This window comes from Hydra vulgaris, chromosome 04 (assembly GCF_038396675.1).
Source record: "Hydra vulgaris chromosome 04, alternate assembly HydraT2T_AEP".
Classification (NCBI taxonomy): domain Eukaryota; kingdom Metazoa; phylum Cnidaria; class Hydrozoa; order Anthoathecata; family Hydridae; genus Hydra; species Hydra vulgaris.
The window spans coordinates 15,322,446-15,350,098 of NC_088923.1; the positions used below are offsets into that span (position 1 = coordinate 15,322,446).

At 26.4% G+C, this 27,653-nt stretch overlaps 1 protein-coding gene across 1 annotated transcript in view; it reads right to left on the reverse strand.

The window, feature by feature from the left end:
* The window catches only part of LOC100212430 (nucleolar RNA helicase 2), a 60,265-nt gene that overhangs the window by 14,207 nt on the left and 18,405 nt on the right, over positions 1–27,653 (reverse strand). The window contains exons 3-14 of the mRNA XM_065795563.1: positions 23,799–23,882; positions 20,348–20,367; positions 20,097–20,168; positions 19,952–19,990; positions 12,393–12,571; positions 11,640–11,728; positions 10,670–10,809; positions 8,539–8,598; positions 6,178–6,267; positions 6,001–6,057; positions 1,475–1,579; positions 1,271–1,390 (exon numbers count right to left, since the gene is read on the reverse strand). Of these exons, the coding sequence (XP_065651635.1) occupies positions 1,271–1,390; positions 1,475–1,579; positions 6,001–6,057; positions 6,178–6,267; positions 8,539–8,598; positions 10,670–10,809; positions 11,640–11,728; positions 12,393–12,571; positions 19,952–19,990; positions 20,097–20,168; positions 20,348–20,367; positions 23,799–23,882 (1,055 nt within the window). The remainder of the gene's footprint in view (positions 1–1,270; positions 1,391–1,474; positions 1,580–6,000; positions 6,058–6,177; positions 6,268–8,538; positions 8,599–10,669; positions 10,810–11,639; positions 11,729–12,392; positions 12,572–19,951; positions 19,991–20,096; positions 20,169–20,347; positions 20,368–23,798; positions 23,883–27,653) is intronic.

The following is a 27,653-nucleotide window of genomic DNA, read 5'->3' on the forward strand; positions in this document are numbered from 1 at the left end:
GTCTACATTTGTATAAAAAAGAAGATTTATAACTTATTTATTTGAAAATATTTTTACAGATTTTTTAAACAATTGTTGCAGGCCATTTTTAGTTCAATCAAAAAAAAATTTTCAAACTAAATTGAGATAAATTGTTAAAAAAAAAGAACCAACTATGAAGAGATAAGAGTTAAGATTCAAAAGATATTATAGTCTATTATTAGTCTTTTATTAGTGAAGATTCATGAGTTATTATTATAGCATATTATTAGAGTCTATTATTATAAAAGATTCAAGAGCTATTATAGTCTACTGTTAAAGTCTACTATTAGTAAAGATTTAAAATTATTTAGAAATAAATTCTACAATTATTTAAAATACACAGTTAAAAAAGATACAAAATCTTTATTTTTATAAAATTTTAACAAATATTAGATAGTATATTGTCAAACCAGAAGAAAAATGTGAGAAAAATACAATATTCTTAAAGGGATATAATCAAATTTAAACTGTACTAACAAAAATATTCAAAATCCAAGAAACATTTACAAATTATTACAATCCCAGTGTTGAAGAAATTGAGATTTTTTTTTCAATGACTCACTGAGGAAAATTAGATATTTTTTTATCTGACCACTAATTGGATTTCCTTACCCAGTTAAAAAAAAATTTCTGCCCCTGATTTTCCCTGACCATATAAACCTTAATATACTAAATTTAAATTAATTATCAAGCATCGAACTTTTTTGCAAAGCATTCTTATTTGACATAAGCATGAACAAATACTATTATTTTGCATCATTACCATCCTCAGTTAAAAACCATTTGAATTTACTCAATCTCTCAGCAAGAACTTAAAATTTCATGGTGGATTTCTTGTTTTTAACCATTTAATTTAGAGATAAAAAGCGGTAACTTTTCACTAAAAAGTACTAAAAAAAAAAAGCTTAAAAACTATTTTCTCAAATAATTCTGTTTGAAAAATTTTTTTTTTCTCCATTTTATATTTTAATGCAACTAACAGTAACATAAGATATAAAATATACAGTAATAGACAATATACAGTATAAATATAAAATATACAGTATAAATATAAAATATACAGTATAAATATAAAATAAATATAAAGTATAAATATAAAATATACAGTAATAGACTTTTGCAGGTTTTTTCCCATTATATTAGTAAATTAGTTGTTTATAAATATAATAAATATTTATTAATAATAAATAATTTTATTACAACTATATTTCAAATACTTGGCTGAAAGAAGTTAAAATTTAAAACATACAGCTTTGTGTTCAACAGCAGCAACTCCATATTCTTGACCAGGTTTATAAAATATAATGCAAACACCTTTACGACCAGCGCGTCCAGTTCTTCCAGCTCTATGGATGTAAGAGTCAACATCCTAAAAAAATAAAGAAAAAAAAGTAAACACAAAATTCTAAATATGTTAATTATGTTCCTACAATAAAAAAATAACAGAAAATACTTTTGGAGGTTCTGTTTGGATAACTAAGTCAACTTCAGGTATATCAAGGCCACGAGCAGCAACATCTGTAGCAATGAGACAGTTAAATTTTCCATTTCGAAAACTCTATTAAAAGTAAGACACTTTCAGAACTAATTAAAAGAACTGTTTGATTATTACAAATAATTATTTTTTTGCAAAATTGACTATTTTATAATTATGCAAGGTTATTAGTTTATTTTAGCAATTGTGTTATCAGAAAAAATATGCAAAAAATTGTAAAGTGAAAAGGTTTAATTACTAAGTTTATATAACGATTGAGTTGACCTTCAATTCTTAATAATCTTAATATCAATAAGCTAATTTAATAGTTAATAGTAGTAGTCGTCTTACATCATTTTGAAGTAGTTTCTAGGCTTTTCTATATGCAGATCTACATACCATGTGGTCTTTCAAGCAAGGTTTGCAAGGAAATTAGAGCTGATAAATTTTTAGTTTCATAAAGAATTGATGTTCATTATTTAAAAACTAAAATAAAAGTTTAAATAATTGTTTGTTTGTTGCTGGTTGTTTTATTTTTCTAATTTTTATAGCCTGTTTTCTTTTTTCAGAAGTTAGAACTAAAATGACTGGTAAAATTGTTTTTTTAGTATTATGTTTCTTTTTTAGTGTTTCAGTTTTGTCTCAAGTCTTTTCAGAACATTTTAAGCAAGTTTTATTTTTATTTTTAAGAGCAGCTAGAAGGAGCTGACCTTTTTAGTAAGTTCAATTCAATTTATTATTTATAGATTAAGATTATTGTTTGTAGAAGGATTAATGAATATAATTTTATTTATATATTTAACATGAAAAGTTAAATAAGACTGTTTTTTGTGGACATGCAAGTTTATAAATAAATTTGCCTATTATTTCAGTATATTTTCTATTTTCTTTATCTATATGTATATTTTCTCTTAGGAAAAATAATAAAGAATAGACAAAGTAAAAGATATTCTGCTGAAAGTTGTCAAAAGAATGTTGTCTTATGCTTAATTTTAAGGTATCTAAATATGTATTTATTAGAAAATATAAATTCTGTTCTAAAATGGTTTCATCTTTTTCATTTCTCTAGATAAATATATACTGACTGACACAACTTCATTTTTGTTAACTATGTCGTGCATTGTAGTCTGCATTCTTTGTTATACTAAAAATAATTGATACTAATAAATGTTGTTTTATATATTAAATAAATTTAAGTTCATTTCATAATCAGTTTGTATTTTTTTTTACTTAGTATATATAAACTTATAAAAAGGTATGGATTTCAATAAATCTTAAATCAAATTGTTATAGGTTTTTATTTTAAAAATCCTTATTTTGAATAATAAAATTATTTTAATTTTTGTTTTTTGACGTCGTAAACCAATGACTAAACGTCGTAACCAATGGTTAAACTAATGAGTTAAATTGTAGAGGTTTATATATCATATATGTTCTAAAGAAATTGTATTTGATTTTTTTTTGTTTTTTTATTGATATATTGCTTTACATAAGGCATTTTGATTTTTGATCTTTTCTCTTTTTAAATAGTTTTAAATAATTAAATAAAATTGTTTTATAGATAAGAATTTAACATTGTGCTTTTGTTTAATTACCAAATATCTTTGTTATTAGGATTGCAGGTTTTTGTTGATAATTACTTGAACATTATTCTTTATCTCTTTTTAGATGTTTTTACAATTTTTCTTTTCTTTAAATAATGGCAATTTATCAAAGTTGTTTATTTTATTCTTATGTTTACTCTAAATAATAGTTAATAATTTTTATAGAAAAGATTCTTAAGATTCTTTTGCGCTTATTTGTTACCACAGTAGTAATACTACTGTTAATATGTTTATTTATAATAGTTGAATGGATATTAGGCTTAAATAAGTTATTAAAAGAAATATATATTTTAAATAAATTATTAGAAGAAATACTTAGAAAAATGATTAGAACTAGGTAAGCTGAAATTAATTGTCGTCAAAATGCAAGAACTGCTGCTTGGCAAGAAGAAATTAATTGATACCCAAATTAGAATATCATGGTTAGGCGGATTTGATGAAACACATTTTTTATGTTGCCATAATGGGAAGGTTGCTTTGCTTATTTTCACTATTTCTGCAAACTTTACAAGATTTACAGGAAGGAAGGATTTATTTATATCATAACTCTAATATCAATTTATTTAAATAAATTAGAATTTATAATGCCTGTTTATATTTTCCATTGTGAGGGTAATCTTAGGCCAGATGAAGATATTTCCCCAACATTATCAACTGTATATCTCTGTCCCACTTGCAGCAATTAATTTTAGAAAACAATGACATTGCGATCAACTTTGCTTACATAATTTAATGTTTTATTTGCAAACTATAGTTAGTGAAGTTGCAGTTGTATAAGTTGGAGAAGATAGTGTTCCACCTTCTTCCAGGGAAGTTATTTACCCAAAAGGTCATTTATAAGCTATATTGAGTATATCAGCTAACTTGGCATAATTGGTGCACATTGCTGAACATTGGTTAAAAATCATGTTAAAGTATCTTTTACAATTATGGTCCTTCAGTAAGAGAAAACTTTTTAACACTATGCTGCTGATGCATATGTTTAAATTGAAGAGCAGTGTCTTGCTTTCATAGAAATAACCAAAGCAAACTGAGAATCATGCAATATGATGCCTCACATAAAGATGTAAGCATCCTTGGTAACAATCATAACGTTAGACCAGGGTGCATTTAGTTTTCTACTTAGGAAGTCTTGAAAATAATGAAAAAAAAAATTAAAAAAATTAAAAAGTTAAAGTAATAAAAAGATCTGGTAAAATTATTTTTGCCTGCAACCCAATATAGCGATTTGTGGTAAAAAAAAAAGTACACAAATTTATTTTCAAATGTTGTTAATTAATAGTTTGTGATAAGTATGTTTTCATGTGTGATAAAGTAAATGTTAATAGTTTATAAAATATAACATGCTCAAAGTTTATGTTTATATTCTGTTTTTTTTTTTTAATGTTTTAAAAGAACAACAATCTTGCTTTACACACTGCAGCAGTGCGTAAAGCAAGATTGTTATCCATGCCAGTCAAGAGATGTCACTAAGTTGTGGTATTACTTGACACTATATAGTGCCAGGTGGTCTTAATTTCTGTTAACTATTTTTTACTAAGACTAAGTATAAATCTTACAATATTCACTATCAAAATAAAAATACCACTATTTGTTAAGTTACATATCAGTTTCTTTTTTCCTTTTAAAGTTATCTATTATAATTTCTTAGATACATCAGATAAGTGCTAATATTTTAATTGAAATTTAACCTTACATTATTACTTTTTAACTCAACTTTCTCATTACTTTCTACAATATCACGATAAGTTAAAGATTATTATTATAACTTAGTTTTTATACTTGTAATTAATTAGACTATTTGATTTGTTATATATTTTAGTTCTAATATTAGTCACTACATTTTTTTACAAATCAAATTTTATTAAATTTTTATTTAGCTGATTATAATTATCCTAAAATGAAATGATTTTATGTATATCCTAATAAAATTGTTTTATTCCACTTTTATACACATTTTCTTCTGAATTGGTTTTAAGTTTCTTTTTGCATTATGTATTGTTTGTTCGCATTTCGATCCCAGATAGCTTTGCGAAAAGTTTATTAAATCTATTTTTAGAACCGAAGCAGTACCCTATTGTCAACTATTGAAACTTTGACAAAGTTACTATTTTATAATGAACTAGATTGTATTTCAGTAGAATTAAGAAAATTATCACTCATAATTTGGAAAATTTTGTTGATAAAATTAATTTAAAAATTTACACTAATAAAGATCAAAAGTTCACTAGTAGTTTTAAAAAAATAACTAAAAAGTGGTATTATGGTTTTTAATTCTTTACTTGTGAGATAGGATAGTAGTATAGTAGTAGAGTGCTTGTTTCTTAAGCAAGAAATATTAAGTTTAATCCTTATCATGTCCCTAGCACTTATTTCTTAAGGTTCATTCTTCAGAGTTATAGGATTGGGAGAAGATTGGTACCAAATAAATAAAAAGTAGTAATGACATCATAGCTTACACAGCCTCAGGAAATATTCAGTTAAAATTAGAAATTGATCCCCTCCATCCCCCGTCCTTTATATAAAAAGTGATATGCACTTGTGGTTGCAGAAGTAAGGAATGGAAACTTACTAACTTTCTAGTATTTAAATTAAAAAACAACTGTTTGATATTTAAATGAGTTTTTAGAAGAAAACAGAGGGGCAACATGGGGTACTTGGACGCATACAACTGGCTATCTTTTTGTCAAACACCTCATTAGATAATAGTCTATCATGTCATTAACACTTCATATCATTTTTATGGTGGGGTTGTAAGGTTCTCGTATGCAGTATCATTTGCCAACATGGTGTAAATTATTTCTGGGTAACCTATGCAGTTTAGTAAATATTGTGAAGAAACTTACATCCATAAAAAGGAAAAATTGAATATAAATATAAACATGAAAATAAAAAAAAAACCTGAAGAGTAAGTTCTCTCTGTTTTTGTTGAATATCTCCATGCAAAACTTGAGAATCCTTAAAATCATTAAAATCAAATTAAAATCATTAAAATTAGAAAAATTTGTTTCTTAATCATTATATACTAGTCATTGATTCTATAATTTTTACTAAAAATATTTAAATCTAAAAACACACCATATTTATTACAGAGTTCAATGCCAGTTCATTCGCTTCCTGCTTTGTTGATGTAAAAATTATTGTTTTTCCAAACTTTCCACTATATTGCTAGTTGAAAAAATTAGACTAAAAAAATTTATCTTGTTTAAACTGATAAGGAAAGAGTAGAAAATGTAACAATTATATAATACATATCAATTGCAACAGTTGAATATTAATTCAGTTAAAAAGAAATCATGACATAGTAATAATAATAGTAATTTATATTGTAATATTTATTCAGAAACAAAATTTTTTAAAACAGTTAACTGATTGTCAAAATTTTTCAAATTGAAAAACACTAAAGTTGATAAAACAAAAAAAGTTATTTTACGAATTATTGAACATTTAAATTAGATAAAATTGGATAATTTAAATTAGATAAAATTTACTTTTATTATTAAAACTTATATTTTATTATACTTTATTATATTTTGTAATTTACTTATTATATTTTATTATATTATATTTTGTTATACAAAATCAGTTTCAGTATTTTTAATTTTCATGCTGCTATAGTAACAGAATTAACAAATAAATTTACAAAAGCTTTTGTAATTTAATTGAGATAACTAAAAATTGTAACATGCATTAGAAGAAGCCAGAACCAGCTGCAACAACTATAACATTTTATGACAGCAATTTTTGAAGATACATTTCTGACAAAAAAAAGCTAAAGTTATTTACAAAACTGTTTAAATAACATAAATGGAAACTTGCTTCCATTTTTCTTAAATTTAGTCCACAGGTTTAACTAAAATTTTTACCCCTCTTAAAAACTTGTTCTTTTTTTCTAAAAACTTTTTTTTCTTTTCTAGAAACAAATAACTATAAAAAAACTCGAGTATAAGAGTATTAATTGGATATAATTGGATATGGCATTGGAAGAAATAATTCAAACTAAAGTGATTAAATATAAGAATATAATTAGAATATATTAAGAATCAAATAAGTTTTTTCTGAAAAAATAAGCTTTTTATATTTTGTTGAAAGGATAACTTAATGGCGATTCATATTCCCCTTAGTATTAGGGTTTAAAAAAAAAATGCTGATGTTCTTATTTAATGCATTGTTTTAGGCTTCAACATGTGGTGGTTGAGATTGCAGGAAGAAGAGATTGCAAATAAATAGACAAGTTTACTACTATTAAAACATTAAGTTTTAATATTTGTGTCAATATCAGATTATTTTACATTTTTATCTCTATTGCCTGACACAATCCTGTAGTTAGACACCTAATCCACTATTTAATCAGGCATAAATGTGCACCCTCTGGTGCCCTAACTGATAGGCTTGAGTGGAGAATTATAATATTTATAATTACAAAGTTGTAACTTTATAGTATTTTGTTATATCAAAATTAGTGAGGAAGAGACAAATGATGATAGTTTTAAAAACTACCACACGTTTGGTAAAATAAGAGCTCTGTAACAAGAGGTGCATCTTTACAATGGCAACAGCAATATCAACAGCAAAAGTCAACAAGAGAAAAATAAAAAAAAAACCCAGCAACATTTTTATTAAAGATTTCAAAACATTATTTTGAAAACCATAAAAAAAAAATTATTTAAAAAAAATTAGGACTGTTGTTTTTGTTCAACAAAATATTATTTTGCACTTTTATTTTAATTCAGTTTATTTATATTTCAATTTTTTTCAAATAATTTTTTATCTATTTTTTCATTCCTTATGCATAAAAATCTTTCATCAAATAAAAAAACAAAACTAAATCAAGATATTAAATAAATCATATTAAAACAATAGAAAACTTTTTATCATTTTAAATTAAATTTTATCAATATTATCACTCAGTCCGAGTCTACATAGAAAAGTGGATATCACCATTACAAAGTCGTCACATAAAATATTTTTGAAAGACCTAAAATACCATGCAAACTACATAAATTTTTGATGACCATAAAACAAATTTTTTAAACTTGTTTTACTTAACTTATACCTTGTTCATACTGACAACAAAATACATTTTACTTTAAAGGTGTTTTATGTTTTTTATGTTATAAACTTTATTAAACAGCAATAAAACAACATGGCTAAGTTTATTTTATGTTAACACAAGCTTTTCATATTGACAAAACAACCTCGCAGTAGTGTTTTATTGTTGCTTTATACAGCATCTTACAATAACAATTTAATACACTTTAAAATAAAGTGCTTTTTCATAGTATGAACAGGGATTAGTAAACTTTTACTTGTTTATTATTATTTATACATTTTGTTAAACACACAAACTGTGTTAAACAAAAATATTCAAAATAATTGATAAAATTGATTACTGGTTCAAAACAAAATAAAACTTTTTTTTTTAATAAAAAGGCAAACCTGTATAATGTCCTTAATTGTAGATGGTCTATCCCAGTATGTGCATTTTATTGCTTTATGCTATAAATATAATAACAAAATAGTTTTAAATTTAAAAAAAAGAGACAAAAGAAAAAGAAAAGAAAAAAGATTTATACTAAAATAATTTCGTACTTAATAAATAAATATATTTTTAACTTTTCAACCTTCAAACAAATCTTCATTTAAGCAATCAACTAATTAACAAATATATATTTATTGCTAAAAATTTATTTAAACATTATTGTTAAAAATTTAATTAAATTTATTTAAAATTATTATTTGTGTTGCAAGACAAATGACAAAACAATAAAAAGCCAGTCAACCTGATTTGATATAGAGCAGTCTATTAGATTGAATACAATACTTACAAGAATGTCTTGAGCATTTCTGTAATCAAAAGCCTTAATATGTTCTTTTGCACGGTTGCCTAATTATAGTTCAATTAAAAAACCTTTTTTTTTAATATTAACTTATATCATTTTGTTGAAATTAGAATGGGAGTTGTTACTAAAGAGTTTAGATGTTGTGAGGGAGTTTATAGAGGGGGGAGGGAGGGTTCAAAAACGATTGAAAATTGCATGACATAATTTATAGACAACCCCTAAAAATTATATATTTTTTTAAAAAAACACAATTAGACTCAAACAGTAAGTCTAAAAGAACATTTTCTAAAATGAATTGTTCAGTAGATAATAATTTTAAAATATTTATTGACAAAAGAAGGCTGTATAACAAATTAAAATTTTTTACTAGCGTGAAAAACACCAATTTGCAATGCTAACAATTGCTCTTAATGATGACCGTGCATAAATAGGCTTGTTGATAACATTTTGGGTTCTATGAGTGCAAAATGATGCACTGGGCGATTTTCTTTAAAATATATACCCTGTATAAATATACATTTATATTTTCATATAATGCCATATTCTCTATCATTACAAATTTTTATGTTGAACATTTCCTTAATATTCAGATTTTTAGGTTTTTGCATGTTACTAACTTAATTTTCCTTTAAGCATCATATTAGACATGCAAGATTTCTAACTCCAGCATAACTTATTTTCTTGCTACAAAAATGATGCATATTTGAAGAAATTTTTTCCAAACTGCATTTGGAAAGTCACAAAATTTTGAAAACTAAGATAAACAGTAATTCTTATGAACTTTGAGGCTAGAAATTCAATGGAAATGTTATTATGGCTCAAAAATGCTTTAATCTTACAAAAAATTGCATAATAATAATTTATATAATGCATTAAATCCAAATTAACTTTTGGATTGAAGAGCAATAACTCCATTAGGCCAATCAAATCTCTGAGACATTTTCCATCACAATAACATGGTAACAGGAGGTTTTTAAAATTTATAGACATTTTAATAAATTATTTAAATAATTTGATGAAACTGGGATGGATTGGAAAGTTTTTGCCTTAAAAATTTTGAACGCAAAACAAACCAAATTTTTTTAGAGTTAAGCGAATGTTAATTACACTAAACAAATAATACGATGTGTTAATGAATTTCAGTTCATATACTAATTATAGTTTTATTCAAAGAGGTGAAAAGGTTTTCCCTTTAAAAGTGTTCAGCTGTGTTATATCAAGATATTGATTACAAATATGGGAATTGATGAGAATCACAAAGCATACAATTTTGAGATGTTTTTGAGATGAGATGTCTTTGTTTGGTGATGTCTTTGATGAGATGAGATGTCTTTGTTTGGTGATGTCTTTGATGAGATGAGATGTCTTTGTTTGGTGAAATTGAAAGTGAAGATGAAAAACAATAAGCTTTTAAAATAATTATTTTTCTTATTTTTTGTTACAAAAAGTAATTAATCAAAACAAGTTAAGCATAGAATTTAATAAAACAAATAATAGTTAATAAAATTAATGTTTTAAAATACTGAATTAAAATTCATAAAATCTTTTACTATGATTCAAATATAGATAATAAAAACTTTTTTTTTTAATTTTTTCAAAATCCTTTTAAATAGAGTTAACGCGTTTGGAAAATAAGGCTTCATATATTCATAAACTTATACAAAACAATATATAACTTACTACTTAATATATGCATACATTTGTATACATAGAAAAAATAAACTTACTTCGACAGTAGTAGCCCCTTTGTTTTTATCACGACCAATTAAATCAAATTTCTTAAGATTTTTTGTTAAATATTTCTCTGAATTTTTCTGTAGCCACGTTGGAACTGTAGCCGAAAATAGTAATGTTTGTGGTTTATTATCTAAATAATAATTATTTATAAATATATATGTATAAAATGTGGTGCAACAAAAAGCATACACATACTGTATTATGATATAAAAATCAATAATCTAGGATTTTTTACTTTAATCATGTTTGTATAATATTTATAAACTTATTAAAATGTATTTTTAATGTTTTAACTAATGTCTAATTTAAGAATAATATATTTATGTAGAAATTTTTTTCAACTTTTATTCCTGAATTAAAAAAAAAAAGTAAATAAATAATAAAACAAACACTTAACATTTAAAAAATAAAACTTTTTATAAATAAAAAAGGTTGACGCCCAAAATAACTAAACTTTAGGAAAACTATATGCTCTTTATTTTTGACTAAAGCTAAGAGAGTGCATTAAAATACAAGATTAATTTTTCAATCTTCTATTGAATGTGGTGAATTTTCAACCTTCAAAGAAAACTCTTTTTAACATACAGAGTCTAACAATTACCTAAGTATGAAACCAGCTACTTCACAAAAAGATATTGATTTAAAGAAAATATGCATTATGCTATAAAAAACCAAAAAACCACAAAAATAATTCCATTAATTTTGTATAGTGGTGTTGGATTATAAGTTGTTCCTTGTTTTAAGAAATATCACACTGTTGAAGATATTGATTGGGATCCACTTTTTTTTATTGATTAATTTTGGTTTCTATGTTTTTCTTATCATTTATGTTTGCTTAATTGAATACTTTTAAATAATTGAATAACTTTTGAAAATAAATCTGTTGATGTAGCTGTTAAGCACAAAAAATTAGGTAACAATTGGTTAAATTGATTAAAGCTGATAATTGGGGAAGTTTACCTTCAGTGTAAGCATATGACAGTATTTCCTCCATTGATTCTTGAAAACCCATGTCCATCATACGGTCGGCTTCATCCAGTATTACATATCTGAATTTAGTTTAAAAAAAATAATAATAACGTTAGCTAAAACAAATAAGGTAATAAATCTAATCATAATAAAACCATATTTTGTGTTTTTTCACAAAATGGAAAAAAATTTATAATAAACTCTACATCCATTAATTAGGCTTTTATAAAAACTTGTTTGTACTATAAAAAAATGTAAATCTATTATTTATACTAAAAAGAATGGAATCAGAACAACTTCAAATCAAAGGCAATTGGAAAGATCATTAGCAATTGGAAATTGCAATAGCAATTGGAAATAGCAATTGCAATAGCAATTGGAAAGATCAATAGCAAAGATGCAGTAGAAACAGTAGCAAATGTGAAATAAAAAATATGATAATTTGATGATTAAATTTAGTGAAAGACTTTAATTAATTTAAAATTAAAGAATAATTCAAAAGAAAGGAATTACAAATAATATGTAACACATAAATAAACCTGCATAACAAAAAAAAAAACTCAAACTGAACATTTTTTTACTTAAGTTTAGATGATAGAGTGCTGCTATATCTTTGTTATACTTTCTTTTTTTTTTTTTTGTTAGATTTTAAGTTGTTTTAATTTTGAAAAAATAAAAATTAGTTTTACCTGCTTTTTTTTAATTATGTATACATGTATTTATATTATCACAATTTTAACTCACTGTAATTTGGAGACATCTAATCTTCCTTTATTTATGTGATCTAATATTCTTCCAGGGGTTCCAACTAAAAAGTCAATACCATTTCTCAATTCTTGTTCTTGTTTGTCATACGGTGCGCCACCATAAAAACATGAAATTGTCATCTGACGTGGTTTATACTTTTCAACTTCTTTGCAGATCTATAAAACAAAATTAACAAAAAATAAACAAAAAATTACAAAAAGTTTTGATGTCTAATAATTTATAGTTATGTTAATGGAGTTGCAACTAATAATAAATTCTAGAATAAAAATAAATTTTACATTTTACAACTATCAATTTTTTAAAACAATTAAAAAATTTTTTTTTTTTTTTGCAAAACTAATAAAAACTTGAACAAAAAATTTTTTTTTAAACTTTTTAAAGTTAAAATAAAACTAATAAAACAAATAGTAAATTAATTATATAAAAGTATCTGCATATTACAGTTAAAAAATTAGCAGCAGAAGTTAGAAGTTAATAGTTAATAATTGAAATTAAGACCCTGAAATTAAGTGAACTCGAGGGCTTTTGTAAAATTGGAATCACAGATACAATTTACTGACAGGAAAAACAATAACTGTTTAAACACTTGGTAATTTTTGATAAGAATGCTGTCAGGACCATAAACTGTAGAAAAGTATAAGTAAGAAATAACTTTAGCAATAGAAGCTAAAATAATTTTGAAATCTAACAACTTGTTTCTTTGGGATATCAGAAAGAGTGCGGTCAAAAGATTTGTGAGATATTTTAGAGAAAAAGTATCAAAAATAGTCCTGCCCTACACTCGGAAAAAATAATAAAATCAGATCCCTGCATGAAAGGTGAAATATTATTGATAATGTTAAAGATTTTCTAAAAGTCTCTAAAAACTAAATTCTGATATAAAATATGACATTTGTTAATCTAAAATTTATGGAGCAACAAAAAATACCTTACTACATCAATTTCTTTCAACGAAAAAAAGATGTTTTTTCTCAATAGTTGTTATGGTGATGAAAGAAATGATTATGTTCAGCAATAGCAAGTAAACGAAAAAATAAAAAGTCTGATGTAGAAATATGGAATAAACATTTTACTGAGATCATAGTATAGCCTGAACCACCTAAAAAATAACAAATAAACTGAACACAAACAAAGGTAAAAGACAAGAAAAAACATTGAAATCCTATTGATCCCTTAAATTGCTAAAATTGGTCCAATTTAGAAGAACAAAGTTAGACTTGTGGAGAGTGGTTAGGAACACTTTGAATTTTTCCTATGTAATTTGGGATCAACCTAATATATATATATATATATATATATATATATATATATATATATATATATATATATATATATATATATATATATATATATATATATATATATATATATATACACACGCATACATACACACATTCACACACACATAATATAAATATATATTTCTGGCATTGAGATTATTGAAGTTTTTTACCACACAATGAGGACTCGTATATTTGGAAAAATAATTGTCACCTAACGCATATATACTTTTCTCTGCTCCTGCAATCATTTACTCACGCAGGCCAGCGGAGTAAATGAGTGTAGGAGCTCTCATAAAACGAACATGGCAAGCCATGTGAGCTGCTCCTCTAAACAGCTTTTTACGAGATCTTTTGATTTTTGGGCGAGCTATCAGTTTATTTATTAAAAAAATTGGTTATTAAATACAAAATTTAATTTTACTCTTGTTACAAGCATTTGCTTGTAATGTTAATGCTACTCCCTCATTGTCACTCCAACATGTCAGTAGCAAGATGACCAAAGCCGAGTATAAAATCACACATAGAATTGCATAGTAAAGTGAGACAAAATTAGTTGTTTTTCTGCAACTTGTCAAAAATGTAAAAATGTTTTATAAGCAGCATAAAAGCAAATTTTTTTTTTTTAAACATTTTTATTTCCAAAAAGGCTGCAAGCAATCACTATTAGAGATGGATGCTACTGGAAGAGAAAAAATGAAATTTATGAAGCAAGAAAACAATTAACAGACGACTTAAAAGATTGCAAACTATATAAATCAGGAAAACAAGATAAAGGGAGCGAATTCCAAAGAACTTATGTTCGATGAAAAAAACTAGACAAATAAGAATATTTGGAGCACTTAGGAACAGTGACAGTAAAGGGTTGAGACTTAATTGAATGACAAGTAACATGAGAACGAATTATAGTAGATGGCACAAGAAACCATAGCAGTTTAGAGCAGTGCCCATTATAGTACTTATTGGAAAAGAAAAAGAGCCGACAGCGCATTACCGTTCATAAATATAGGAAGATTTAAATTGTTGCAATAACAATTAGCTGTAAACAAATAGAGTTAAAGTTCATCAGCCACTGAGAGCCCTATGCTGAAGCATAAGTGAGATTCTTTTCGAGCTCAAATGCCTTCACCATGCAATCAGAGAGTGTTAGCTTCTTATCAAGACAAGCTTTAATGTAGTAGTATCATTAGTGAAAAATGCCACCTTAGATGGGAGAATTTCTGTTAATATAAATTTAAAAAAGTATAGAGCCAAGGATAGAACCTTAAGAAACTCCTGAAGTTACAAGAAATAAAGAAGAGGGCTGTCTATCAAGGACAACTTTTATACTACAATTGGTAAGGAAGGATTCAATAATTTTAAAGATGTTACCAGATACACCATAAGAAAAAAGCTTATAGAAGATCAGCATGCCAAACTATACCAAAGGCTTTAGAAATGTCAAGAGCAACCACCTTAGCCTCTCCACAACTAACTAATACACGATAAAACCTATTAGTTATTACTGCTAACAACTTAGCAGTTGAACAAGAAGATCAAAATCCAAGATAAGAGATTAAGCGTTTGTTAATTAAAGATTCAAAATCCTTGCTTATGATAGGAAGAAGACTAATGGGACGGTAGTTAGACAGTCAGATCACTCTCCAGAATTTTTAAAAATTGGGATAACTTATGCCGCTTTCCAGCAGACTGAAACAAGACTCTGATAAGCACTTGTTAAATAGTTTTAAAGTATAGACGACAGTTCTAAAGAACACCTCTGCAAGATTATAACAGGTATGTAGTCCAGACCACAAGCTGTAGAAGAGTCTAAGCAGAAAACCACTTTAGATACTGAAACTGGAGTGATACGAATGTCAAGCAATAGATCAACCTATTTGTCAACTATATCAGGTTATGATTAGTGGAATCAAGAGGCAAGATTGATGAAAAGTTTTAGCAAACAATTTAGCTTTGTTTTTAGGCAAGATAAAAAAATCTAAGCCATGCAAGAGAGGAATTATAACAGATTTGCCTTTATCATAGACAATGGTAAAGATTTTTAAGTCTCTAGAGTCTATTTTTTTAGATAAAATACGAGATTTTGTGATCTAATAATAGCGGGCTTTGGTTTTAGACAAAAGCTTTTTACAATTTCTAGCAATAGTAAACAGACATTTGTTTTCTAGAGAATTGTTTAGGCAATAGATATGGAAGTAATGGTTTCGATTGGAAATTGCAGCAGCGCAATGCGAGGAAAACCATGAAGAAGAGTGAGGCTTGACTTGGAATCATCGAGAGAAGATAAAGGATTCCATGTCAGCCTGAATCCAAGAAGTTACACAAGAAGCACATTTGACAGCAGAAAGACAAAAGGTTTCTACCCTTGGGCTTTCACAAAGAATATCACAGAAAGAGTTCCAGTCAGCTTTAAGGTAGTTGTAAGAGTTACAATGATATGGGGATTCTGATGATGAAAAGAAGTTACTTGTTTTAGATCAAATCATGATCAGAAGCACCTAAGGGTAAATGAGGAGAAACTGAGCACTGACTAGACTGACAGAAACGAGACACAAGTCAAGTAGAGAAGGTAAATGATTCAGATTGTCTGGAAAGCAAGTTAGAAAGTTGACTACTTGTGTTAGAGATTAAGAAAGGCAAAAGATGGGTCTTGAGTTATTGACACTAGAACCAAGCCACTCAGTGTAATGCATTAAAGTTACCAACAACAATGTTAATGGCTGAAGGATGAAAGCACATAAAAGAGTAGTCTGTGGATTAAAACCTAGTTTCCTCACAAATGGGTGAATTTTTACAAATGTAAATGCACAGGCCAAGCATGTGACTATTGGAGTTTTTACGAATTAAAGGAAGATAACATACAACACTAAGATCACAAGATGAAACAGCTGAACTCAAATTAGTCTGACAGAGAGCAGGTAGGTCTGGTGAACTTTGCAAAAGATTAGACTCAACAGAAGAAAAGTTACCTTGAAGACTACAAATACTAATAAATGATAGATTTAGAGAACTTGGCGATGACAACGTTTTTTTTTGTATAGTTTTTGATACTTTAATTATTTTTTAAATTGGTTAAAGAATTTGACTCAAAGCACAGGTAGTACCCAGTACACTATTTAATAGTCCAAGCAATTGCTTCATTATTATTAACAAACACTTGTAACAAAGAGGTTAAAATGTAACCTCCATAATGCACACCAAAAGAGCGAACAGGGACACCATCCATGCACATTATGGCACTATTAGTACTCAGATATTTTATAGCTGTTGTTGGAATCAGCCTCTCTGAGAACTACCACAGAGTTCAGGAAACCTGACTACCAGCTGGCCTAAGAACCACAAAAATAAGTTTTAGATTTTAATATAGTATACTTTCAGAATCTCAGGTTTTTTTCACCTTGGTTCTCGGTCCATACGAGACAATATTTTTCTGAGACAAGGTCTCATACGAAACCGAGAAAAAACCAAGATTTTTTCAAAAGTGTAAAAACTATAAAAATAAACTGAAATTTTCCAAAAATTTGTGTTTTGTAATTTTTTATTATTATTATATTAATGTTTTTTACATGAGTTTTCTACATTTATCAAATTAATCTCTTGAAAAAACTTTTCAAAAGACTCATTCAAAGTCATTCAAAGTTGCAGCTGTCATTCTTTCCCATTTCTTACTAATTGAAAAATTTTGTTCACATTGAATTAATGTTGGCTTGATTAAATTCAACGCATTTTCTAACATGCATAACTTTTCTGATTTGAATCCAGTTGTAACGTAGCTGTTAAATTCATCAGCAATCAAATCATTAGGATCAGTGACTTGGATTTGTTGTCAGGCATTGGATTCTCTTTTCTTTCTAGGTAGGTCTTTGAGCTTTGGAACAAAGTTTAAAGTTGTTCGACGTTTTAAGGAAGCGAGAAAATGTAACTTAAATCATTGGGAGTCAGTTCAACTGTCTGATGAGCTTCAGATGTAATTTCCACAACATCATCACTGTCATCATTACTGAATGGAGTGAAAAATGTTTAAGCCAGAGTCTTTTTGCTTCTTTAATAATTTCTTTAGAAATTGAGGATTTTCTTGAAGCTCTTTGACTAATTTAAGTATGTATTTAAATTTTTTTCCAATAGTTCAAACATCTTCTAGAGTTTTAGTACTAGGCAATGCAGGATATTACTCAAATGCCTCCTCATCCTCCACATTTTCTTCATCAAAATTTGCTTCAGCTTTATTTTCATCTTTATCTTCTTCTTTGTTTGTATCTAAACTAAGCAAGCATGGTGCGTTGCAAAAACTCTGAGATGTAAATGCTGACATGTCACTCTCTGTAACTGATTCTTCTTTGCTTTTGTCTGATTATAAATTCTTGTTTGCTAGATATCTGTGATTATCTTTTTATGTTTTAGTACTAGTGTCACACAAAGATAGATTCCATGATTATAGCAAATGTGATTTAGTGCAAATACTTGCCCCATCCATAGTTTAACCAATGCAATCTCGGTCAGGATCAATGCTGAAGGTCATTAATTGAAAATTTCGCAACCTCAAAAGGGTTTTAGTATCACATTCTTTTCCCACTTCAATCATACCAAGATTTTGATGGTAATTGTTGAGTCCAAAAATATGGATGGTAATAACTTTAACTTGTTTAAATGTTGCCTCATCACTCACATAAAAAAACTTTCCTCCATTGGATTTTATCAGCATTGTTTCCTTCATTTGTCCCTCGCATATGCTGATGAGCTATAAATTGGCTGACGAACTCTCTCAACATTTTTGGGAGCTTCAACCTTTGTGTAATTTTCAATCAGCTTTTGCACCAATAGATTCGCAGTTTGGTTGAAACTAAGTCCAATATTAGATGCTAGCTTTGCAAGAAATGTCAGTCAATGTTAGTTTCACATTTGTCAGCAGAAGGAACATGGCGATATTGATGGAACTTCCATAAATGAGTGTGAATTTGTTTTGTATTGTAGTCTGTTCGTTTAATGAATTTTTCCTTCGCACCTTTAGGACACAATGTGCATTCAACGTGAAACTTAGCATTTTTTAAAACGAGACAGTAGTTTTGCCATTTCAACTAAGTTCCTCTCACAACTTTTTCGATTTCAATATCTGAATCTGTTCAATTTTAAAAATCATTTAAGTTGCAGTTGCTATACCAAATTTCATAAATTAAAATAACTTTTTTATGAATAAATTTAATAAACAATTACTTTTTAGTTTGATACAGTCTTTTTATTCAATATATTTTTACATTTTTTTATGCGACAAATCTCATTATTAACAGAATCATAAATGAGAAACATTGCACTGCAATTGCAACTTATACGATTTTTAAGAACATTAAAACCGAGATTACTGAAAAGTATTAAAAATCTTCAAAATTAGCGTTTTTTATTTTTCAACTGTTTTCTTCGGAGAAATACGTGAAAAATTAGTTCCTCATGAGAAAATTTATGCTGAGGACTCTTGTTTACTCAAAATCCTTTTAACACTTCTCTCATTGAAAAACGAAAGCTGAAATTTTGAAGGTTTTAAATAATTTTCAGTAATCTCTGTTTTTATATTTTCACATTTATTTTCTTGGTATTTCGAGACCGAGATAGAAAAATGACCGAAATTTCCGAGACCAAGATGTCTGAAACAAACAAGATCTAAAAGTATAGTTTTAGAGCTGTACCCTCATTAAGAGATAATAGAATGAGATGTCTAGTCAATAGAACAGAGACACAAGCGAAACCAATACAATGAGTCAAGAAAATCCAGCATTCAACATCATAAACTGGAAACGATGTATTATAAATAAATCTACACCAACCTAATAGATGAAGAAGGGGTCAAGAGATAAAATTTGTTTACGCAAATAATTAACTAAATTAAAAAAAATTTCAAAAAAATTTTTAAAATAATTACTATAATTCAAAAGGTTTAATGCATCAAACTCCTTCATTGTTCAACTACAAACATAATTTTAAAGAGTTTGTTGCTTTAAGATTTTTTGAGACAATTTCTAAACATTTTTTTGTCTGTAACATTTTTTTTCTTAAAGAGAATGAGAGTATTTAATATAGAAAACATATCTTAAAACTAGTTTTATATTACATAAAGAAAAAAACGTATATCGATTATATGTATCGTCAAACTACAGTATGTTGGATTGTGTTGGCTCCAAAACCTCAGGTATCAAAATTAATTCTACTTCATACATAGTATTGATAAATAATTTTTAAAAAAATACATATTAGAAAAGTCTTTACTTGTATTGCAAGTTCTCTTGTTGGGGCAAGAGTTAGCACCTAATAAAATAAAAAAGATTAAAGCTATTACAAAATCCTGGTAACATTAAAAATAAAAACTATAAAAAAATAAAAATAAATAAAAATTGAACTATGAATTATTTACCAGGGGACTTTTACGTTTTTGTTCACTATCTATATTTTTTAATTTTTCCAAAACTGGTAGAGCAAACCCAAGCTAAACAAAAAAAAAACATTTAAAATATTTTAAATGATATTTTTAAATAATCAAATAAATAACGAGTTATTTTAAATGATTAAATAACAAGAATTAATTTTTTTGCAATTAAATTAAAAAAAAAGTTTTTTTTCTATACAGAGTATAAAATATGTATTATAAAAAAATATATTACTCACTGTTTTGCCAGTGCCAGTTCCTGAAAAATTAGATAATAGTTTATTTTCTTACTATTGATTAAAATGTGTATAAACTACAAACTCTCACCATCCCACTACGTTAAGAAATTAGCACCAAATCAATAAATCAAGGAAGTAATGTAGCACTAGTCTTGTTTAGTATAGCTAAAAGTATTTAATTTAATCCCCACCATTCTATCCATTATTTTTAATGCAACAAATATTGTGCTCAATCTGCTTCTCAGTCAAGGGTTGAAACCTTGAAATCTAGAAAAATACCTGGTATTTAAAATTTTACTTTATGCAAAACTGTGTACTCGGTTTTCATGGGACAAATTAACTTAAACTTTTTGGTGAAAATGTTATAAAAAAACAAAACAAAACAATAAACTTACGACTACAAAAGTAATAACACTATAGTCACTGTGTTATAAAAGTAATAACACTGTAATAGTGTTATTACTTTGATAACATATTTATTTCACAAGTTGTAAAGTCTTTTTTATTTGTCATGATCTCAGTTAGAGATTTCAGTTGGATCCTCTCTGTTAAATGTCATCCATTTAAGGATGCACGTACCATTAGTGTTCAAACAATTTTGTTGATTGTTGTGAAAAACCTGACAACAAATAATATAATATTATTTGAGTATTAGATATTTTTCTAATATTATATTAGAAAAATATCTAATACTCAAGGATTGCTAGTTGCATTTGGTTTGTCACAAAATTGCAAATAATCAGAACAAGTTGTAGAAAGTCAAATAGTTGATTTGCTACAACTTGTTACATCAACAAACTTTTTAAATTAATATATTTATGTTTTTATAATATATCACAATAATAATGCTATAAATAATATAAATCTAATTTAAATCAATCTTTAAAATATGATACTCATTAAAAAAATTTTGCTTAGTTTTTTATAACAAGGTACTTCAAAGGTTATTTATATAAATAATTATAACAAAATTTAAATGGTCTTATATTCAGTAAAGTAACCTAGTCATAAAGTTAGACAAAGATAACAAGACTTATTGTTTAAAAGCAAACAAGAATATATTTTTTTTTTTTACAAAATTATACCAAGAAAACTCTGAAGTAAATGCTATTTGAGCATAAAAAAAGCTAGAGTATTATGGCAATTTAAAAAAAAAGAAATAGTTTATAGTAAGAAAATGTTTCTTAGCTTAATTAGTCAGTAGCAGGTTGCTACATCTGACTATTATCAAATCACTTGAAAATATTTCACTTTTATCTTAAACTCATTAATTGATCTATATTAATACTTTATTAATTATATATTTAGTTAATTATTAATTGCTGTATTTAAATTAGTTATAAATATAAATATATAAAGTAAAATATATGTAAATAAACTATAGAACAATTATTTTTATTTTAAAATCAATATTTTATTTAAAAAAAAAAAAAAAGGTTTATTTTACATTTACTAAATTAAGTTTATAGTTTATATATGTGTCTTAGATAACTTTCAGGGCAGAGAAAAATTTTTTTTATTTTTTTTTTTCCTGACATCTTGCTTCCCTTGCATCCAATTTTTATAATATTTCTTTTATTTTGTAGTGAAATTATTGCATATTTATAGTCAAAGTATTCATCAAGTTTCTTATAACAAAGCTTTCATTAAACATTTCATTGTAATAAAAACAAAGATGAAGTCATAAACATGCATTATTATCTAATATATTAACATCTATTTCTGCAAACCTATCAAAGTTAACTATATTGACATGTTGCATTAATATTGCACAATAAGTAACTATGTGATAAAATATTATACTAACATTGTTTGATACAAAGATACTGAACTATGATACAAAGATATAAATATAATAGGATAATATAGATATAACTAGCTACTCTAGACCATTTTTGATAGCATCAACCATATTTGAGCGCCACCCAAATTAAAAATCGAGGACGTTCGTATATATCTTTTTTATACTTTTTTTAATGGCAAATATTTTTTTTTGAGAAAACACTTATATTTGGCAATATTTTTGCTAAATTTCTCCAGGACAAGGGGTACCGCTACCCAGATTTTTTTCCTAGAATAGCCCCTGATAACTATGTGATAAAATATTACAACAACTACAAAGATATATGTAGTTTGTTATAATGTTACAATATTATATTATTTAGCAATTGAGATTGGTAGCTTTTATCAATTAAAAATAAACAAGTCTAACTACCATTTTGATTATCCTATATTATTAGGTACAAACCTGTCACATCTAACAATCAACATGTTAACATTAAAGTTAAGGTATGCAGCTATTTACAGACCTTGTTAAAAAGCGTTATGCAGCTCAAATTTTCGTTATGAAATTAAAAGTTGCATAAGCGGTTCAGCAGTTTTACATTGAGCAAAAACTTTTTATTTTAGAATATTTAAATTATGTTTTAATATCATTTATGAGACATTTATACTGAAAATGTTAAGTCATTAAAAAAAAGCATTTAACAGCAACTGTCAATATTTGTTAAAGATACTGATAATTTTATATAAACTTTTTTTTAATTAAAGACTTTAAATTAAAAATTTAAGAAAATAAATTTAAAAATTAAAAATTTAAATTTAGTTTTGCAGTATTTGTTAAAGAAATTTTTCTCTTATTTATCTGATAACATAAGCCTCTTCATCATAGATTAAAATGTGTGGAAGCAAATTAAAACCTTTATCTTTCTTTTAAAAAAGGAGAAGTGTTTTTGTTTAAAAAAATTCTTTTCACAAACATATTCAAATTATTTTGTTTCTTATTAATTCAATATTATGCAAAGTTATAAAGGAATAATTTATAAGGAATAAATATATAAAATATAATCTTTTTTAATTACAGAATTAAGATTTCATCAGTAACTTTTGTTATATTAGTTTAAATGATTTGTAACGTGGTTTAAGATTAAATTTAATTACAATGGGTACTTTAAAATATACTAATGACACGATTCAACTTTTAAGAATATAAATACCAAAGCTATGTTAAAGTTACATTTTTTAACTTAAGGCATTTTCTTTATGCAATAGATTCTCATAACAAGGCCTGTTATCTATATGTTCTAATATTAGAAAAGACTAAAATATAAAATAAGTCTATTAATTGTCCCTACAAAATTAAGTAGTTACATCTGAAGAGGTTCATGAACATCTGAAGAGGTTCATGTACATCTGAAGAGGTTCATGTACATCTGAAGAGGTTCATGTACTTCTTACTTCAAAACAAAAAGTTTTTATCCAACTATAAGTTACTTTGATGAGTTTGCTCAAAGAATGAAATACAACTTTTTTTTATTTTTTTTATTTTTATCAAATAAAAGAGATTTTATCTTTATTTTTCAAATGTGTTGACAAAACATTTTATATGATTTTGGTACTTTATTGCTCTACACATAATTATAAGTATGACATAATTACAAGTATTACTTACTGGCTTGAACAATCACATCTGAACCATCAAGTATAGCATTATATGTTGTATACTGAACAGGAAATAGTTTATTGACACCATTTGCTAAAAAAAAACATAACTTATGTTAACAACATAAAACAATACAACATAAGGTAATAAGAAAACAATGCAGTGTTGACAATACAGGGTTGACGCTATAATTCTGGAATAAAATTCGCTGATTTTTTTAATGAACTTTAGCTTATATTCCCCTGACATTTATGTCATTTTCTACTCAATAACTTAGCATTAAAACTTTGACATTAACCCTCAGACATGCTTACCCCCTAAAGAAAATAGAATTTACTCTAAGCTGATATAACTAGAAAAAAAATAGAATTACTCTAAGCTGATATAACTAGTTGCTTCAAGAAAAGAAGATCAATTTAAACTTTTTCAAGAAATTAAATAACTATAAATCAACAATCTTTCTTAAATATATCAATCACATCTTGAGATCACACCTTTTCTCCTTTAATTCCATAACGTTACGTTCTGTAGCAAACCAATTGTCGTTGATATTAACAGCAGAAACTTCTGCTTTCTAGTGAAATAAAATTTCAGAGATCGTCTCTCATTGATGATGCCTCATAAAACATATTGTTTAATTATCAAACTCATTAAGCTTTAATCAGTTAAAAAAAATCCTTAAAGAGATGGAATCATTAGGGTGTCAGTCTGATATCTCACTAAGTTTTTCTGCAACAAACTAGGAATGTAACCAAAAAAATTTAATTTAGAGAAAGTTAATTTATCTTTAGTTCAGTAAAAGTTACATAATCAGCTCTCCTGGCAGGAGAACCATGGAAAAAGTTGCATGAAGCTTTCATTAACTTCCTTGATTGAAAAGCAGTTTTAAAAGCACCATGGATTACATGTTGCAAATCTTAATTTTAAGAAGTTTAGATAGCTCTAGTTGCTCAGGCTGCTTTTTAATAAGATCAAGTAATAACTAGTTTATTTTATGGCCATCTGTACACAGTTTTGTCAAATTTATGCAACTAATCATTGAAAAAGGTATGGTCATACTTTTAAGTAATTTTTATCATGGAGGGTAGCCCAAAAATTTAAATCAAATTATTTGTACCAACATGATTTAGATCCAAAAATGTTCTATAAATAAGTGCTTAGATCCAATTTTGAAAAGAATCATTCAGGCTTTCATCAAACGAATAAGTAATTTCCAGATATTTCTTTTTAAAGTATTTCATCAAACGAAAAGGTAATTTCTAGATTTTTCTTTTAAAAGTATTTTATCAAACGAAAAGGTAATTTCTAGATTTTTCTTTTAAAAGTATTTAATCAAACGAAAATGGAATTTCCAGATATTTCTTTTTAAAGTATTTCATCAAACGAAAAAGGAATTTCCAGATATTTCTTTTAAAAGTATGTGAAACAATGCCTAAACTCAAAACTAATAACCAAGTTTTTTTTTACCCATCTCATAAGATTTAAAAGTTATGTTATCAGGAAACATTTTTTGATATAGCAGACAGGCTTGTGGAGTCAAGCCAGAGTCGTGGAGCCACTGTTCTCTGGTGGAGCCGGAGTCACAAAAATCAAGCAGCTCTTGGCTCTCGTGTTTTTTTAAAGGAATAGAATGTTTGTTTTTTTAACTGTAGACAAATTTTACTCATTGATTGTTTAACTAATTTTTTGAATAAATTATTGAACTTTTATTTTTTTTTAATATTTTTTCTAACAGTTACAGTCTTGCCAAAACATGATAAAAATGAATATTATAACAATTTTGTACTCAACAAATAACTATCCTTTAATAGCATTTCTTAATAACCAAGTCAAGTATATATTAGGAGCCCATTTGCAAAATGCACTGAGTCAAAGTAAATTGATTTTGAGAATATGGCTAAAAATTGAATTACTCGTAGTTGCGCATCCACAGAAATCAATGTTTTCTTTGTCTATTTTTAGGACAAAAACTCTTTTGATTGGTCTGGAATCTGGAAATGGAATTAAGCCAAAAAAAAAATTCTCTAACTCAATTCCATTTTTTAAAGCGCCTTTTGCAGATGGGCTTCTCATATGGAAACATTCTTACAGCATTACATATATTTCTTTAATTTACATTTTTAAATTGATGTTTGATTTTTATATTGATATTTAATTTTTTATATTGAGTCTTTTAAACATCTTCGGAGTGTTTCTAATGTCTTTAGAACGTTTTGGACGTCTTTTTTAGGTACCGTGCTTACTGGGTAGAATTAAAACTAAGAACTTTTACCCATGACATTTTTCTTTTTAAAGGTAGTATGAGGTAATAGAGAAGTGATAGTAATAAATAAACCTAGTAATTATGAAAGTTGGTTAAAAACAAATTGCTGTAATTGGTTTGGATTTGGGTTGGCAAATGTGATCAAAAAAAATATTTTAAAATTTGCGATTTTTGTTCAGATAGTATGGGAGCCAGAGCACAAGTTTTATCAGATTGATCAACTATAAGAACTCCTTAATATTTTGATGTAGACTGTGCAGGTTTGAAGTAGCAGGATACTGGTTTTAACTTTCCTAACATGTTTTTTCCCTTCCATGACTTGTCACAGCTCTCTGATCTATATTTGATAATTGAACTTGGCATGTTTTGACTTTTTATCTGTGCCATTTTTTTAACAATTGATCACTCAAACATTCTTCATTGAAATAAACTGTCATTTAAAATTTTTATTTATTCTAAAAAAAGAGAATGAAAATACAATATGGTTTAAGAAAAAATGGTTTAGAAAGCCTTCATGTGTTGGAGCTAATAATACACAAAAAAAAATTTGAAAGTCTCGAAATGTTGGAGCTATTTCTACACAAAAAAGTAGCTAATAAATTTATTTAAATTACTAATAATAGTTCTACTCAAACCTACATAAAATGTTTTGCATAAACTTTTTATTTGGTTTATACTTAAATAAATGACCAGATAAAAGTTAACTTTTTTTATAATGATCAAATATAATATATTTGAACAATCTTTTGAGCTGTATAACTATTTAACTAGTTAGCTAAAAAATGAATATTATTTACTGTAAAACATTTAAAACATTAAAATAGGATAGTACAAAATTGAAAAAACAAAAACTGAAAGTAGTCTCCTCTTCTGTAGTGGCCCAATTTCAAAGAATTTTTGTAACAATGTTGTACAAGTTTAATTGCATTGTCTTCATTGTCATTGCAATGCATGTAATCAGATGAGGAATATGCTGGATGCAAACATATAATTTGTAGAGGTTATTCCAGATGTTTACTTTTCTGCTAACAAGGGTGTGCTTTAAATTTGCTAACCTTTTTTTTGCCATAGCAGTGCAGGTTAATGCTTGACTCATGTATTTTAGGTCATTAGAAAGTTGAAAACCAAAGTTTTCTCCTAATATTGTTAATTTTTTTGATACTTTTTAAGTCATTTTCATCAATAAAATAGATGAGGGACAGATTTGTATTGGATGATGTTCATAAGTTTGTTTGCTTTGATGTTGAGTTACGTGAACCATGTGTGAATAAATTCACAATGCTTGCTATCAAAGTTTGTTTTCTGAAGTGTTAACTCCACTAGATTTTTATCTCATCTGCAACATGTTGCAAATATTTTTACTGCTAAGTTGATTCTAGAAATCATTGATATTGAATATGAATAGTATTAGACCAAGAATCGAGCATTGCAGAGCATTATTAATAACTTGTTCCTATTCAGATACAAAGTTATTAAAGCGAGAAATGCATTCTATTTAAAAGAAAAGGCATTAACCTAATTTAAAACAAAAAGAACTTTATTTCTATAAAACTTCAGATTTTTTTTGATTTTTTCAAGTATTTGACAAAGTTTCTCACAAA